Raw genomic sequence first — 17,572 nt, forward strand, 5'->3', positions numbered from 1 at the left:
TGAATTCCTCCATTTTTACCCAGCAGAGCCACAAATCACAAATGACCACAACAATGCAAATGTCGCTCCGCCGCCTCCATCTGACTGAACATCTCTTGGCACAGAGCTGGTTTTTGTTTTTTTCAGCAGCTAAAATTATTTCTCAGTCTCAGCTGCTGCTGAGAAAGAATAAACTTAAGTTCCCACCCAGCATGTGTGCGACTTGTGGGTGGCTCTGAAAACACTCTCCATTGTTGAGCCTTGAATGCTCTACACATTTTTATCTCTTGTCATATTATCTACCTACGCTCTTTGCTCCCGTTATTTAAAACTAATTTTGTGTCTTGTTCAGTCAGCCGCGACACACTGGAGCGCTCGAAAGCCGGAGAAAAATAAGGCATCTGTCGTGGCAGCGTCAAGCTGAGCTCTAATCTTCTGCTGTGGGAAACGATGGAGGAGACAATGGAAGTGTTTTTTGATGGTTTAACTGGCAAACAAATCTTTAAAAAAAAAAATGCCTTAATCCGTAATAGTAAAGGCAAGAAGGATTAAAACCAACGCAAGGTTAGTCTTTTTTAAGAGCCAGAGTGTCGTGACAACACTGCAAACAACCAATTAAATGACCTGCACAGGATGTGACTCATTACTAGCGGTGGAAGGAGGACTCAGATCTTTTACTTAAGTAAGATTAGAAATACCTCAATAAAAAAATACTCAATTACAAGTAAATGTACTGCAGGCGGAGAAGGAATTGTAGTTTCTCTGAGATTAGAAGAGTGCAGGTTTACACACACACACACACACACACACACACACACACACACACACACACACACACACACACACACACACACACACACACACACAGAAAGAGTAAATGAATTAGCATTGACAGATCTATTTGATTTCTCGTACTCTGGTCCAGTCCGCCCCGAACAGCGGTGTCCTTCTCCGACACGGTTCTGATGTGTTTGCACATACTTGTCATCATACGTCAATGCTACACGTCAGCACGATCAACAGGAGGCTGCGTTTTGTCACAAACTGGCTCGAACTAGAATTTAACTTATCAAACGCAGTGTTTTTGTACTAAAGCGTGACCTTGAGTGAACAACAGGGCGAGCAGAATGCAACATCAGCAGTGAAAGGACGCGTCCTGTGGATGTGATGAAGGGTGCAAAAGGAAAAGCAGCAGACGCAAGTGGGGGATGACAGCTGAAGGAAGCGATATTATGCAAGCTCACGGGCCGGTTTAGGGCTTTAACTTTAACCAGGATGACATTAGATGCTGCAGGAGGAAAACAAAAAAAAGTCCTCAACTATAAGGTCTTAAGCAAAAGTGTAAAAGTAGGCAAAAAGCCGTTTAAAAACTACGGACTAAAACAACCCACGTTGTCCCAAGAACTTCTAACAGATCGTATGCGCAGACAGCAAAGTAGCAGATGAGTAAACGGTCCTGAATAATTTAGTAAGGGTCACTCGTCATGAGCGGATTCACAGACGAACGATGCTGAGATGCGCCGACCGAATCCAGGTGGAAGCTGCGGCCTCGCAGCGGGCAGCCGTCGCATCCAGTCATGACGTGCACACCGAATGGAGACAGGTTTGGATGATGAGAGGAGGTGAAGCGGGGTTTATCACGCTAGTCTGCTCGGCTGCACACGGAGGGATTCGGAGAGGAGGAGAGCTCCTGATACAACATGTGCTTTTTATTCACTGCTTACAATGAACAATACACGTCTCTCTGTTTATTTAGACTTTCTTTATGTTGTTTTTTTAGAATCATTGTCTGTCTAACTCCTGTAAGACTGTTCCAAACCACGAGATATAAGATATAATGTGATAAAAAATGGGGTAAAAAGTCATCATAAACACTGATTTTTAAACTTGACGAAACTGAACATGTTCCTATATTCATTTCCACGTTTTTCCAAACCTATTTTCGCGACGCAGAAATCTCTCCTCCTTCCATCTTCTCCCCGTGGTTTCTGACTTTTTTGGGGGAAAGATCTGGAGCGATTATGTAACTGCGCTGACGCACGACTCTTCCATTTTCAGCTGTTATCATTCGGCGTTGAAAATGATCACGGAGGAGTCGAGCCTCCACCTCCTCCAGGATCGGTCTGTGACCTCTACCCTCTCCGGGTCAAACACCTGGAAATATACACTCACTTTTACAGCTGCATTGCTTCATATACAATTAGATTGTGTTTATCTATTGGAGCTGTTTCACTTCTCTGGTTGTGAGCTGATAATTTAACCGGCAGACATTAGAAATGAAACTTAAGTTCAAGCTGATTGGATGATTTCAGGTTCCTCCAGCGTCAACAGTATTTGTTCTTGTTCTTTTCTTTTTTTTTTTAACAGTTGCTAACTCAGGGGAAATGGCATGGCTAACAGAGATTGACTTTCACTGTTATTACTTCACACTTCAAAGTACCAACAACGGCAGTAATCTTGGAACGGCACTTCCTGGAAAATATCCCCATTAAATTGTCCCCGAAGCTAAAAACAGAGCTTTCAACAGAGAAATCAATAGTAATATTTGAGGTGTTTTAGGGGTCTGTGACATCCTGAGTCTGAACTACTCAACCGTTGGCTCGACAGTAGGACAGTTACTTGAAAAGCAGACAGGTCTCAGGAGATTTCTAAGACTGACATCAGTTTAATATATTCCCAATGAAATGAACAGTTTTGAAACATGTCGTGGGATATTTGCAGCTTCTTTTATATTCAATGATATCACATTTTTTAAGTATAATAAACCGACGTGACAACTTTTATGACTGTGAGTCGTCCAAATGTGATTTGTGACGAGTAGTTAGTGAAATGGCTTATTTCAAAGAAAGAAAAATCCAAAACGCTGATCGACAGGAGTCCAACAAGTTCGAAATCAAAATATATTGATTACAAGAGGAATATTTCTTACTGCAGCCTTAATGGAGGGAAATATGGATTGTGGGTGTTTTCAGTGAGTAAAATAAGCCACTTGTTGCCTTTCATGCAACAAAGGCAAAAGGGAAAGTTTGGGAAAGATGAGCAGAGTGATGCCACACCTGAATCCCAGAAGGCACGATGACTCACACTTTCAATCCTGCCGATGAAGTGGTTTCACTCGAGTCAGTCTCTTCCAGGCGTAATATAGTGTGACATCTCTGTAGTCTATCCTCTGCTGCTAAATAAGTCAGTGTTCAGTTTCACGAAGAGCAATGATCGTTTTTTATTCTGAAGAGTCCATTTCACACTCACACAGTTATACACATTCACACCGAGAAGCCGCCAGGAATCACCGCCGTTAGCGGAGCTGCCCCGGAGCAGTCGGGCTTTAAAGGCCTTGCTCGAGGGCCTGTCAGTAGTGGTAATGCTACTTCTGATCTCAGACATGAAGGTACATCACACGTGACCACGTGCATCTATTTGTAAGAGCTACATAATTATATAATGTGGAAGAAAAAAAACAACACCTGGCATGGCTCGGTTACCGTGACGCCGGGTGGAGACTTAATTCAATTAGTTCCACCTGTGATTTCCCTGTTTCACGATGACTTGCAGTACGTACTTTTTGTCTGTATATTGGACTTCATAAAGCCTGAAATCAAAACTAGACGGGTTTTAAAATATGACTGAAGGATTTTTGGTGTGCAGCCAGCAGCGTGCAGGTACATACTTCTGTGTGTGTGTGTGTTGCGTCAGACTGCTGACTTTATGAGTCGTTCATACAATGGATTAATGGGCGGTGAAAAAACAAACAAATCTTTCTCTACACCTGTAATGATACCCATAACTTTGTCTGCAGTTGCTAGGTTACAAGGACTGGCTCTCCTCCCTAACATCATCCCAACCCCGTTTCCCCCTATCAGAAATCTGCAATAACAAAGCTCACTTTAACGCAGAGAGAACACCCCATGTGTTTCCATGCGTCCATCCCTGCGATACACAAACTCAAGAGAGTTTTCTGACATCCGGCGTGAAGTTTTTTTTCTCCACCGGTCTCTTTTGTGCTGCGAGCAAGAGAGGCACTTGAAAGTTGAAAAGAGATTTTGTGACGAGAAAGGAATAGGTCCAACAGAGAAACAGGGGAGGAGGGTATTCGAGACGCCAGAGACATCAGACAGACATGGAAGAAAAGAGAGGGGAGGGGGAGGAGGGGTGTGGATGAATTATTTAGTCCCTCCATTGCCTCTCTCCTCCTACCCGCTGAGTTGGTGATGTTACAAAGATAGATGAGACGAAGAGGAGGGGAGAGAGGAGGCAAGGAAAGGAGACGAGAGGTTAGGGGAGGGGAGGAAAGAAGGAGAAGCTGTTGGCTGTTTTATCCACAATTTTAAGGATGATTTTTTTTCCGTGTGTGTGTGTGTGTGTGTGTGTGTGTGTGTGTGTGTGTGTGTGATTGATGTAATCGATGCCAGATGTGTGTGAGCCCGTCTGCCTGTTATCCTCTCAGCATTCAGCAGGTGTTCGCTCCCTCCTCTCGGAGACCCACCTGCGTCACTAATCACTCGTTACCTAGGTAACAGTGGACTTCCCCACGTCTGTGCCTCTGCGAGTGTGTGTGTGTGTGTGTGTGTGTGTGTGTGTGTGTGTGTGTGTGTGTGTGTGTGTGTGTGTGTGTGTGTGTGTGTGTGTGTGTGTGTGTGTGTGTGTGTGTGTGCATGGGCGGGTGTCTGAGCGTGAATTATGACTCATCCTGCTCAGTTCAGAGTGGCTATCCTCACACTCCTGTCTGGGAAACACCCACCCACATCTGTTACCTCCTCGTCTGCGTCTCCTTCCCGCTGCGTCTCCCTCCATCATCCCCTCTTCACCAGCTCTCGTCTCTCCTCTGCCTCCCAGACATTAAAGCCGATCGATTTAATCTCAACATATAAACGTACTAGTTACCTGTTGCGCTGATCAGAGCAGAAAAGAGAGATTACTAAGGAGCAGCCGTAGTCACAAAGAGAAGAGCGCCACCTACAGAGATGTTGCGTCATTGAAGCCTTCAGTAATTCCTAGGAACTGCTACCAGTCTAGTTTTTAATGTTTCTTTAAGTTTATTAGTTTAAAAAAAGCATTTGTTTAATTTGCACTCAAACAAAAAGTAAAAATGACAGTTTGTGGTTTTAGGAAATGTTAAGAACTGAAACTATAACAGTTTATTCATTAATGCCGCAAGTCTGTGCACATGTCCAACTTAATGTTGGTGTCTATTTTTAGTAAACATTTCTGCACTGGAGTGAGAATGTATTACGTTTTCCCTGAACAGTTGCAGTTTCTGTACACGTTAAAACAAATAAGATTCATGTTATTTAATGAGACTGTGTTTAATTATCGAGGAGTATGCTCATCCTAAAGTTGCCGGATGGTTGAAAGTCAAGGCTCTGCAGGCTTCTCAAGTTATTCTGCAACAAACTGGGCAAACTATTTAGAAATAGATCGAGCCCCAGACCAAAAGTACAAAAACTAAGTTACATTGCTTTACGTAAGGCAACAATTTGACAGTTATGAGCAATAAAAACTGAATAAAATACTGAATAAACAATAAAACTGCTCCCATCCTGACACTCCCACAATTCCTCTGTTGTGCTGCATGTCTACGAGCTTCTTGGTAAATGCACAGAAAACAAAGCTCAGAAACAAGCGACCGTCCTCATCCTCCCACATACAACATGTTCAATTGTTCTTTCAAGGTTTGGTGGTTTGGTGCCATGACTGCGCAATCGCTCTCTTTTTCCGTGCTGGCGTAGGCAGCACTTTTTTTTCCACTGTGTTTGAGAACAAACACCTCAAATGTCACAGACAGTCCCGCTCTCAAGTTTCATAACATTTATAAAGTCATATTATGGATTGAAAACAATCAAAATGTCTGAAGCCACAGAGGATGTGGACACCAATAACAAAGAGCGGCTCTTTTGGCCCAAATTTAATGGACTATGACATCTTTTTTTCAGGATATCAAAAAGAAAATGATTAGAAATCGTCTTCTGAAATATCCATAAGTTTGTACTATAAGTGTGACTTGTCAACAGTATCAGCAGCCTTAAAACATTTAGTATAAACTCCAACACACAGTCAGCTTCCAGCTCTTCTGCTGCTATATTCCTTTCTCCCTTCTAATTATATCGTTTCTATGCACTCAAGTAAAAGCCACAAATCTGGTCTAACTTGCTGACCTTTACCTTGCAGATGCTCCCTGCTGCATTACAGTAGCATTACAATTATTACGTTTTCTCAATGCCATTGCAGTTATTACTGCAATTGACACCAATTATGAATAAATAACATAATTAACAATAATGAATTGTTAAATATGTAAAATCACATGAAAACACAATTCAATTCATGATAATTTTACAAAAGATTCTATTTGCTTCACACACTTAAGATTGTGGCTCTTTATCTATTAGAGCATGAAAATATTGTTTCTGCTTATTAAAAGCTTCATGAAAAAAAAGCTACAGTGCAATAACGTTTAATTCATTCAGTAGGTAAAAATCAAATGTAATTTGTCTTGAAGAAATGATGGGTTAGAAAGAGGTCGGGGTCAAATGAATGAGTGCTGTTCCCCGTTACAGCCTGTAGAGGGAGCTGCTGTCCCTGTACAGACCATAGACTGTGTATGAAATGGTACAGACCCTGAAGAAAGTGAAAGTATGGAGGACATCTTCACATTGAATAGTTGTGTGCGTGTTTGTGTTTGCTCTGAATAAATAGAGTTGGATTTTAGACAAATGAATGCACAGCTTTGCATATTTCAGTGTTTTTGTGGCTGCTCTTTTGTGCGTTCACATTTGTGTCTGTTTTCCTGCAAAGCGTGTACCCTGAAGCATGAAGATTTGGAATGGGCAGATAGGGTTTTTTTGGAGGGGGAGGAACAAGTAGATGGAAGAATTTTCCTTTTGAAGTTTAAGAGCTGTGTCCCGCCTTTCTGGGATGTTATAAAAAGCAGCCGCAGAGCTGAATTTTAATGTAAATGTAGCTTTGATTTATTCATAACTCCCTCACTTGGACTGACCTGAAAAAACCGTGTACGCACCAACACGCACATCTTTTTTTTCTCTTTTTGTTCGCTATTTTTTTTTCCTGCCGTCTGTAAGAAAGACAAGCCAGAGAGATCTATTTAAATAATAGTGTCAGCAAGAGCGAAAGAAGGAAAGACTGTGATCCTGTCAGAGATTCAGGGTTTACCTGCTGAAATGGGACAAAGAAGATGCAGGATGACAACCTACTGCTGCTGTTGTGTCTGTAACGGTATTTGAACTGAAGACCTAACAGGAGTCAGCAAAACAAAACAAATACTAGAAAGATGATCAAAACACAAAGGAAATGACACATTTCCAGCTCCGATAGACACGAATCTGATAAAGCTTGTTCAGAACTTCATTTGGTTTTATCACATTATATGAGAGGATCTTACAGTTTATGTTAGTGATGCTCATTGAGCACTGATGATGTTACTGACCTACCACTATTCATTCTGTTATCAGTGAGCTGCCGCTCGTCTGACTCTCTTAGAGGTGCTCTGCTGCCACCTAGTGGGAGTGAAGGCAGACACGCATCATATTTCTGTGATACCTTGGAAACAAAACACAGGCGGTGTGTCTGAAAAGCACACACACACACACACACACACACACACACACACACACACACACACACACACACACACACACACACACACACACACACACACACACACACACACACACACACACACACACACACACACACACAGAGAGAGAGAGAGTGAAGGACAGGATTCACAAAGAAGCTGTTTGCTGTCCATTGTGATGAAATATTCCACCTCAAGTGCTTCTGATGCTTCGAAGCCTTAAAGCGACATCTGATATTTTTTTTTTTATCACTTCTGCTTCACCTGCTGCCCTCAAGTCCTTTTTTTTTTAGAGCCGCACAAAATAGAAGAAAATACTTAAGAATTAATAGCACTACATACTTTATTTGAATGTGATACAATTTTACTTTTTTTTTTTCTAAGCCTATTTTAAAGAAGCCACACTTCAGCTGTCTCTCACAAACATCCCTGAAACAGGGTATGATTATAAGAAAGGCAACAATCTATTGGGATTAAAGGGCTGTACCCTCGTGGGAAAATGATAGCAATCAGCATACTGAAACACAATCATCCTGAGTGTGCGGTAGCTCATATGTAAAGTTAACATTTGGGACAGGCTCTGATGGAAACGGTTCACCCCTTTGGGAGCATGATTTTCATGGAAACCATATTTCCTGTGCAAAAGAAGAAATTATACCTGCTGGTGCTAAGAGGAGTTTCAAAGGGAATTCTTACAGGAACTATGAATATCCAAAGGAAATTAAATTGACTTAGGGCTGACATATTTTAAAAGAAAAATGCATTGAAGCACACATTGTCCCTGCAAATATCAATATCAGTGCTGTCAGATATCTGTGGGGAGTTACACAGTGCCGACTTGATGAATTGTGTCTTTCCCTGATAAGATGGAGGGTCGACCCCGCACGTCTTAAAAAAGAAAACACACGGCCAGAGCCACTGGTCCATCATTCATTGTAAAGACAGATAGACTGCCGACGGGTTCTGGGATTTTCTTTGATATCGGTTTCCGCAGAAGAAATAAAAAAAATTCATTTCAGTGTTCTTTGTGTGCAGCTGGGTCCAAGCCCAGCTCTTTATTCTGGACTGATGGCTGACCTACATGCAGCACTGGAAAGACCAGTTCATGCTGGCTTACCAGATTTGGGCAAAAACTTCCATCTGAACATAACTTTTCAAAGTATAACGTCTAACTTTGATTGTGCACTTCTAATGCACAATGCAGTCTTAATGGGATCCTCACAGTGCATTTATTTTGCTATGAATGTCACTCGACTGTTAAACATACGTAAAAAAAAAAAAGAGCTCCACCGGCTACTGCCCCACACGCTGTTACATCACGGAAGAAATGTGAGCGTACTGTATTCAGTTCTCCTGGATAAGCTTACAGCTGGAAACTGACACCTGAAAGATATAAGCACGTGTATAGTAGACAAACCAGACATGTGAGGCCGCCCTGCACTTTCTCGCCCATCAGTCGAGCCCACTTCTTGCATTTTTAAACCTCTTATTCAGGCTTTTCCTGAGCTGAATACAGACAGTGGGAATGTGTGAGGTTAGGTAATGAGTGGAGGAGGTGTCACTGTCTGCACGACCTACCGAAACATGTAGGTTTACCTGTGTCCCCCTGACTGATGTATTATTATATATGGCATCATTAGATTAATAATAGTGAAGAATCAGTGTGCAAGCAGCATGTGGCTGTTGTAGCTGCTGCAGATGGAGCTAGTTTGAATGAATACGAATTATACAATAATAGGTAATCACCTCAAACTACATAGTACGAGCCTCTACAAGGCCTTCAGAACAAAATGCATTTCATCAGCCACACAAAACACAATGAAGAATACTAGTAAATATTACATCACCCCCCCCCCCTCCGGCCCGGGATGAGGATGACCAGTTGATTTTGAGGGCGCGTGTGACTGCTCGCTCGGCGCGTGGCTCCATCCAGCAGCCGCGTGGCTCCGGAGAGCGCCGCGCTCCGGACGTCAAGTATCCAAGAACGACCATCACGGGGACTTCCGGTCTTTACTTTCAACATAACAAGAATAACAGAGGCTTTAAAGCATAGGCTGCTAACAAGTCAAATCTGTTAGTATGCATAAGAAAAATTTGACCCGAAATGCCATAATTAGTCGATATAGGATCTGAAAAAACACTGATGAGTAAGTTTTTTCAATTAGATTTAGTCTAAAAGCAAATATTGATCATAATGATATACTTAATAGATGTAATTTGTTTTAAATACAGGGTCACCTTTAAAAACGGGTGGAACAGACTGTGTTGTGTTAAAAGTCTAGTTCAGGATTAAAACAAAATATTGGTTCCATTTATTTCCTCTAAAATGATGATTTAGATTAAAACTGGCTGCAACAGGTGTCAAAAATTAAAAAAAAGAATTGCAGGCTGAATAATGAGTAATAATAAGCCAAGTTAAATTGTCAAAAGGCGAATATTTGTTCACGTGAAGTGACTCATGAATGTGTATAATCTATTGGAGAAGCCTAAATCCTGTTAAGCTTTCACTTTGAAAGACAAACCGCCCTCTTTCCGGTGATGCTCTCGGTGACTCTCGCCAGTTTTACGCAGCTGGAGCGGCTCGCGGTGGCACGCGCGCCTCGCGCTTCAGTCAGCGGAATACAAACGGCCGTTTTCAGAGGAGAAGACACAACTGCTTTCTGGGGCAGGATATTCCTCTTCTAAGATCGATGCTCGTCTCGCCTGTTGACCATGGGAACACAAAGTGACACACGGGGTCCGGACAAATCGGTTGGAGGCACCGTTCAGTGACAGCTGCTGTTATCTGACTGACAGACAGACCGGTGAAACGTGACGGACAGGTGAACCGCTGTGCGTTTCTAATCTATGGCTTGAAGAATAAAGGCATCAGAAAATATGCTGTAACGTGAAGTGGTGTTTATTCTGGACTTCACGGCGCCGTGGCTGAAGTATGGGGCCGTTATAGCCGGTAAAGCGGAGACCGGAGGTTTGTGTCTGGTTTTGTCTGCGCTCCGTCCCCTCCGGTGGACACAACTGAAGAGACTGGAGACACGGACGGAGACAGGGCTGTTTTTGTATCGGCGGAGACATGGCAGCGGCCATCGCCAGCGGTTTGATCCGGCAGAAGCGACAAGCAAGAGAGCAACACGCCCACCGACCGACTCCTCACCGGCGGCGGAAGAGCCCCGGCAAGAAGCAGGGGCTGTGTAACGGGAACCTGGTCGACATCTTCTCCAAAGTCCGGATATTTGGATTGAAGAAGAGGAGGCTAAGGAGGCAAGGTGTGGGGAGAAACGGGGGGGGGGGAGAGAGTGCGCACATGCACATGCATGCACGCAAATATATTGATATGCACGTGCGCACGCGCTTCCACTCACACATGCAGAGACGCACGCACGCACGCACGCACGCACACACTTTTACGCACAGCCACATTCTCCTTCACATTCACGCCCTGGCTGGTTCACGCATAAAGACTACACGCGTGCACGCACCCAGAACATGCATAAACACAGACTGACAGACTCGCCCCTCTTTCTACACACACACACACACACACACACACACACACACACACACACACACTGTCATGTCTTGTAGTGCCCTATGGTTCAGTAGTTTCCAGGTACATCCATTATTGAAGCCACAGATTAGTCTGTCTGGTCTCTCTCTCTCTGTGTTTGTCTCTCTGGATCTCCACCTCGCTCTTTCATTTTCAGCTCATAATTCAAAGTGCTCCATCACCAACATCAGACTTTGCCTGAAACACGAGACCAAAACACAAAGACGGCCACAAAATTAACCCTCCTGTTTTATTTTGAAATCTCGCTTCCGCCATATAATTCAGATTTGTCTCCTGCAATAAAAAACAAACAGATTCTTGTTTATGTGGAGGTTAAAAAAAAGTGCAAGGCACATTTCCCCCCATTCAGATGGCAGTTCTCCCTCCGATCCAAATTAACAGCATTGTCAAATCACGGGACGGATCTCCTATCAACGCACAGACAAGTGATTACACATAGAAGTGAATGCAGATAATTGAGAGTGTTGTTAATTGGGTGCCATAGTAAGCGTTCAATAGTAGAGCCGATAAATGTTGTTGTAATCAATTGATTGTGTGAGAAACCAGCAGGTGACGGTGTTATGGAGGGGAGGGATAAAAGGAGGAGGGGATGGGGGGGAGGCAGGAAATGAGAGGAGGGGGAGGAGGGACAGAGGAAGAGATAGGCGAACGTGAGGAGTCACGTTGATGGGAATTGGTTTGCGCTGGTTTGGTCTGGTGGGTGACGGGAATTATCTGAGCCAGATTCCAGATGACGGAGGGAGCTGGAAGTCATCTCCTCTTTCTCTTTACTCTTCTCTCATTTTGAACATTTATTTCTTGTTTTTGTTTCCTCCTCTGTTTCCTTCTCCTCCTTTCCCCCGTACCACCTTTTAACCTTACTGACTTTTCACCTTTACCTCCTTTCTTTGCCCTTCCACACACACTCTCTTCATGTTTTTTCTCTTGGCTTTTCTTTTTTTTTTTGCATCATTTTCTCTCTTCTTTTGCCTTTTTCTTCACCCTCCTCCCTCACTTCCTTTCTTCTCCTCTTCACCCTCTCCAACCCACCTTCATCTTTCCTTCATGCACCTTCCTCTGTCCCTTTTATCTTCAGCTCCTCCCTTCTCCTCCTTCTCCACCTTTCTTCTCCTCTTGCTCATCTCTTCTCTGTACCACCCTCCCTCCTCTCAATTCTAATCCTCTTCCCACCTCAGGTCTTTTCTTCCCTCCATCATTTCTTCCTTTGTGGAAGAACAGGCAACAGCTTCCTCGCTTCCCCTTCCCTCCCTCCCCTCCTCAGCTCCATCACTGCCCCCCTCTCCACCCCACCCTCCCTCTTTTCAGCCCTTGCTTCACTTTTTTCTCTCCACCAGTCTTTCCTACCTCCTCCTCCTCCTCCTCCATCCTTTCCTTTACCTCCCTCCTCTGTGTTCTCAGCTGTGAGAGCTGCTGGTGAAAGCTTGGCAACGTCCACACGCTCTGTGCTCCGTCTGTGTGTGTGTGTGTGTGTGTGTGTGTGTGTGTGTGTGTGTGTGTGAGATTTGCCAACATCCCCGACTGTCTTCCAGAGGTTTTGTGAAGGAGACCCGACTCAAACTGATCTGAAACCTTCATTACTCGATCAAAGATGAGGTTCAATGCAAAGTTAGACTGACGTGGAGCCGAAATGGTCCGTTTTACTAAAAACGTGAAATGAGTCTGATATTAATGAAGCTTCATCTCGTCTACACTTTGTCTTTGTGTGTTGTTTTTTATTAATAATTCGACATCCGAGCACGGCACTTATTGTGGGAGGATTTTACTCAACCGTATTTAAATCCTGCAGTGAAATCATTTAAGAGCTGCTCACCTACTTCAGCGCTGTTTGTGACATGATGGACAGGAACTTCCCGCCAAATTAAAAGATAATCACAGCCACAAAATATTAGTTTCTGGTAGCATCAATCAAAAATCCTAAAAATAAAACAAAACATTGGCTGAGTCACAACATCAGCTGGACGAGGCAGTCTGATGTTACATGCCGTCGCCTGCTGTAATACTGTACATCCACATCACACTGGGTTTCAAGCCAACACACAGACAGATGTATACGCTGTCATTTGTGTGTCCAGGTCTAATTCTCATACAAAAATACATTTTACGTTACGTTTTATGAATCTAAATGTCACCGATTAAATCCAGAAGACGTGAGACGCCAGTAAGAGATAATAAATAACATTTCTAGCAGCTTCTTCAGACTCTGCGTCACACAAACAAGGCCGGTGAGATAGAAATGTGACTGATTTCACCCGTCGGTGGTCGGGCAGTGTGTTTTGATCTCACAGACGGATGCCGGGCAGGTAAACTGTTATTTTGAATCATAACGCAGCATGAAATATCACAGCTGTCAGTCGGAGAGATGTTTACGCAACGCATTCAAATGTTGGTCACATTCATAGGAGGAGAAGAGAAGGTAAGAGAAGGGGGAGGATGCATTCGAGGTGAGGAATGTGTTTCTGCAGGGCTGCAACACATTATTTTCATTAACAATTAGCAAATTCCTTAATTGTTTACATTTCCACAATATAAATAGATGAAATGTCTTGTTTGGGAATTCATGTTATTATTCGAGCCATTCGCGTACAACTAGCTGACCCATAAAGCCTTATAAAACACCAAAAATATGCTGTTGTGGCAGAATATGTTAGACAAGAACATATAATCTTACCTATAACACTGCAGAGAACAACTTTGTCTCCCAGCTGCAGCTCTAAAAATACAAAAGAAAAGATTCCCTTCCCAAAGCACAACTCGAAGCAGCAAAATCTGAAATGGACTTCGCCCTCAGCGTCAACGAAACCACATAACAAACTCAATTCTTTCTCTAAAAGGAGATTATTAAACTTCTGCTTCTCTATAGTAAATGGAAATATATGTGAGGGGCACTGAGAGACTGCAGACCTCCACCAACGCAAACAGCCCACTCTTCTATGACCACAAACCCCTACACATGTCTGAATATATCTACAAAACGATTAAAGTAATGTTAAAACATGTTTGTGCCGAGCTGAAGCGTCGCACCGCAGCTGTTGTTCGTGTCCTTGCGCTCCCCTATGACACCCCACACAGACCCAGGCGACAAGGCTTTGATTAAAAGTTGTTATTCGTAACATGTAAGGCAGGCTTTTTACTTCAAAACCCAAAAGGTGATGTAAAGCAATCAGAAGATCTCTCTGTGTAATGCAATCTTGCCGTCACAGTTTAATCACAGTCAGGAAGTTCAAGTGTCTCCAGGTTTGTGTTTTGCCAGTGATGTAACGGGGAGCGTGAGGTTGACTGCTGGTTGCTGAACCACAAAGCTGTAAACCACAAAGACGACATTATTGACAAGTTAACGTGAGAATTCACAACAGATATGAGGAGTGTCGTGACGTCGGAGGGTATTAAAGTCCACTTGTGACTTTCCTACATGAGGAGAAGCCCGTTGATCTGGTAAGGACAGCTCGTATTCCTACACGTCAACGTGTCACCGAGCTGACATTTACCCAGAGCATACAGCTGACCTCTGATCACCTGCACACCCACCAGCGGGAACGAGAGGCAACTCGGCTGCTCTGCTGCCACTTGAACCTCGACCCCAGGGAGGAAGTGGAAATCGCTGATTGTGAAACGGTTGTCCGCGGATCAAAAGGCGATCGCCAAATTGCCCGTATTGTTTCACATCAAAGCCACTGCGAGTGATTAATGGTGTCCAGTGAGGAGGCAGCTCTGTGCTTAACACGGTTTGTCTATATGTAGCGTCTGTGATGGACAGGCGGTCTGCGCCTTTCAATCAATGCATAATAATAAGTGATCAATACATGACACCGTGAATTGTCTTCTTGTCAAGGCTGCAACAGCCTCTGAGGAAGCACTCATACAGCGTTAAAGCCAGAGGCATTGATGATCTGTGGTGCAGACTTGTATAAAATCTGAACATTACGTCTCATTAGGATGAATTCAGCTGAAGTGCTTTTATTATTTATCACCACAGAAACATATAAATGTGCCCTTTTCAGCTCGGCGTGTTTCTCTAATCACTAATCACGCTGATGTAAATGAGGATGGAACGGGTGCATTCATGGATTCCTCGGTCGGGGGCTTTTGTTTGGTGAGACGGTGTGTGTGTGTGTGTGTGTGTGTGTGTGTGTGTGTGTGTGTGTGTGTGTGTGTGTGTGTGTGTGTGTGTGTGTGTGTGTGCGTGTGTGTGTGTAAAAGAGCGAGGGAGAAACACTGAAGGTCTTCAATGCCTGGCTTGTGTGACAGACACCCATGTTGGTGTTTTATGCCATGTTTAACACCGCACAGACACTCAGACGGAGGCGGATTAACAGACAATGTGACATGACAAATCAGCGTGGCGGCCTGATTGGCTGAGTGATTGAATCAGATCGCATTGTGATGAAAATAAAGCTCTGTGTGTGTGTGTGTGTGTGTGTGTGTGTGTGTGTGTGTGTGTGTGTGTGTGTGTGTGTGTGTGTGTGTGTGTGTGTGTGTGGATGGGGGAATACCCTTTCTCTGGAACCGTCTGGAATCACGAGAGCGTTGCCGCGGCAACGCGAGAATGGGAATTTCCCTAGTAACAGACAGGATGTGGCGACACTGGGAAAAGTGGTGGGAATGTCGCCCTCGATGGCACGCGGAGGACGGCGGTCGGTGTTGGCGGCGGCCCGGCCAGGTCGGGTCGGAGCGAGCTGACAAATAGACGCACGAAGAGATGATGAGAAGACGAAGCAGGACAATCACCCCCCCACGGAGAATTATTGATATTATTTTCATCCGTTACAGCAGGGAGTTATGCAAACAGCAATAATACAAACAATACAAAAACACCATTTGTGGCTAAAATAATATATAATTTCATGTGTTGGCTCACTTATCCTAATTAATTACAGCATGAACAGTTAAAGTCTCCCATTTAGACTGTGTGCTTATTTGATGCTTAATTATATCATATTCAGAGAAAATATTTATTGAAATTTGAGTAAATCTAAGTAGATTTGAGACTAACTAAAAATAAGTTTACTTAAGTAACTAAAAGGGAAAATAAAGGCAAGTTTGATGTTTGGGTAGAAAAGAGGACTGTCTTATGGATTGCCATATATTTAGCTTATTATATATGAGGAGGACATACTGTCCACTTCAGATGTTTTAGTTCAGACACCAGACGCACTTTAAGGAGACGTTTTGTTTCTAAACCCTGTTGTTATTTATTTTTATTTTTTTTAAATGAATTGTTCGGCCTTGAAAAATTCCCATCGGCTGAATCTCAGCAGCAGCGAGGAAAAGGTATTCTGTTGTTCCACGCCGTCGCTGACATGCACCTGCTGCAGTATATCTGTATCAGACGGGGTTTGGAGCCAGCACAGAGACAGATGTGTGCAGATTCAAAGCTGAACTGGAAGGTCCACTCTTGTCTCTGCCTCCGGGTCCGATTCAAACACAAACGGGCATTTTACACTCGGATTTTATTGGCCTGATTTTTATTGATGACAACACCACAGACAAAGATAAGAGACGGTAAATTGGGAGCACGCATCGTACGAACGAGGACCGGGAGACTGAAATGGAGATGGATTTCAGTGTTTGTGTGTGTGTAGCAGGAACTGCGTTCAGAGCTCACAATCAGATGTAGGTTAATATTGTCAACCATAAAGCGACATGAAAACTGTGATTTGGAAAGATATTTACTTAAAACATAAAAATATAGACTGTGCTGCACTATATTTAAAGGAAAAAGGCCATTATTTTCATTATTTTAACATTATTATCATATTTTATTGTAATATTAGGACATTTAAACACAAAAATCCTTATAAAAAGTATAATTTTAATTTAAATGTCTGTCTAATGGAACTAGAAATGTATTATTGACATCACCACACTACATGCCAAGTGAATTTGAAGTGCTGGTTACGAGCTTCACGGCTCCCTCTCCCCTGCTGCACAAGATGGATCCTTCACAAAGATGGAAAACACCCCGGCCCCTCTCTTCCTCGCTCTCTCACACATGCTCCCCATAAACTGGGTCAGTCTTTTTTTTTTTTTTTTTTTTTTTTTTTTTTTTTTTTTTCCCCCTCTGTCTCTGTGCTTTAGGGTTTACCTTTGCAGACTCTCCCTCTGTCTCTGACATACATGTTTAAAGGGGATTCCCAGCCTCCCTAGAGCTCACTGGTGTGGGGTCTTTACAGAGGGAGGATGGGCGTGGTCGCGTGTTATCTACAGGGAGCGACGAGGGCGACGATGAGAGAGTGTAAAAAAAATGCCGGTCTGCACCTGTCGAAGAATCGCACGGTGCCGGCAGAGTTTAAGTGGGTCTGTCCTTCTACCAGCCTCTCGTCCTCCATCTTTATCTAGTGACTCAGTCGGTCTTTGTCCCTCAGCCTCCTTCGTCATTTATCCTTCCTCTCCCTCTCATTTCTGAGCAGCTTTAGTTTTTAGTCATTTTATTTTATTTT

General features: G+C 43.4%; 1 protein-coding gene across 2 annotated transcripts in view; it reads left to right on the plus strand.

Annotated features, from left to right (window-relative positions):
- Window positions 1–17,572, plus strand: part of LOC138628695 (fibroblast growth factor 14-like) — a 46,028-nt gene that overhangs the window by 8,655 nt on the left and 19,801 nt on the right. Inside the window, exon 1 of one of the 2 annotated variants that reach the window (XM_069711876.1) lies at window positions 10,143–10,833. The exons of the other annotated variant lie outside the window; for it this stretch is intronic. Within the exon in view, the coding sequence (XP_069567977.1) occupies window positions 10,641–10,833 (193 nt within the window). The 5' untranslated portion in view covers window positions 10,143–10,640. Of the gene's footprint in view, window positions 1–10,142; window positions 10,834–17,572 lie in introns of those variants that run through there. 2 annotated transcript variants of the gene reach the window in all.

This window comes from Brachyistius frenatus, unplaced genomic scaffold, assembly GCF_029030835.1.
Source record: "Brachyistius frenatus isolate BFR_SWC_R1_liver_20210118 unplaced genomic scaffold, ASM2903083v1 Contig_103, whole genome shotgun sequence".
Lineage (NCBI taxonomy): Eukaryota > Metazoa > Chordata > Actinopteri > Embiotocidae > Brachyistius > Brachyistius frenatus.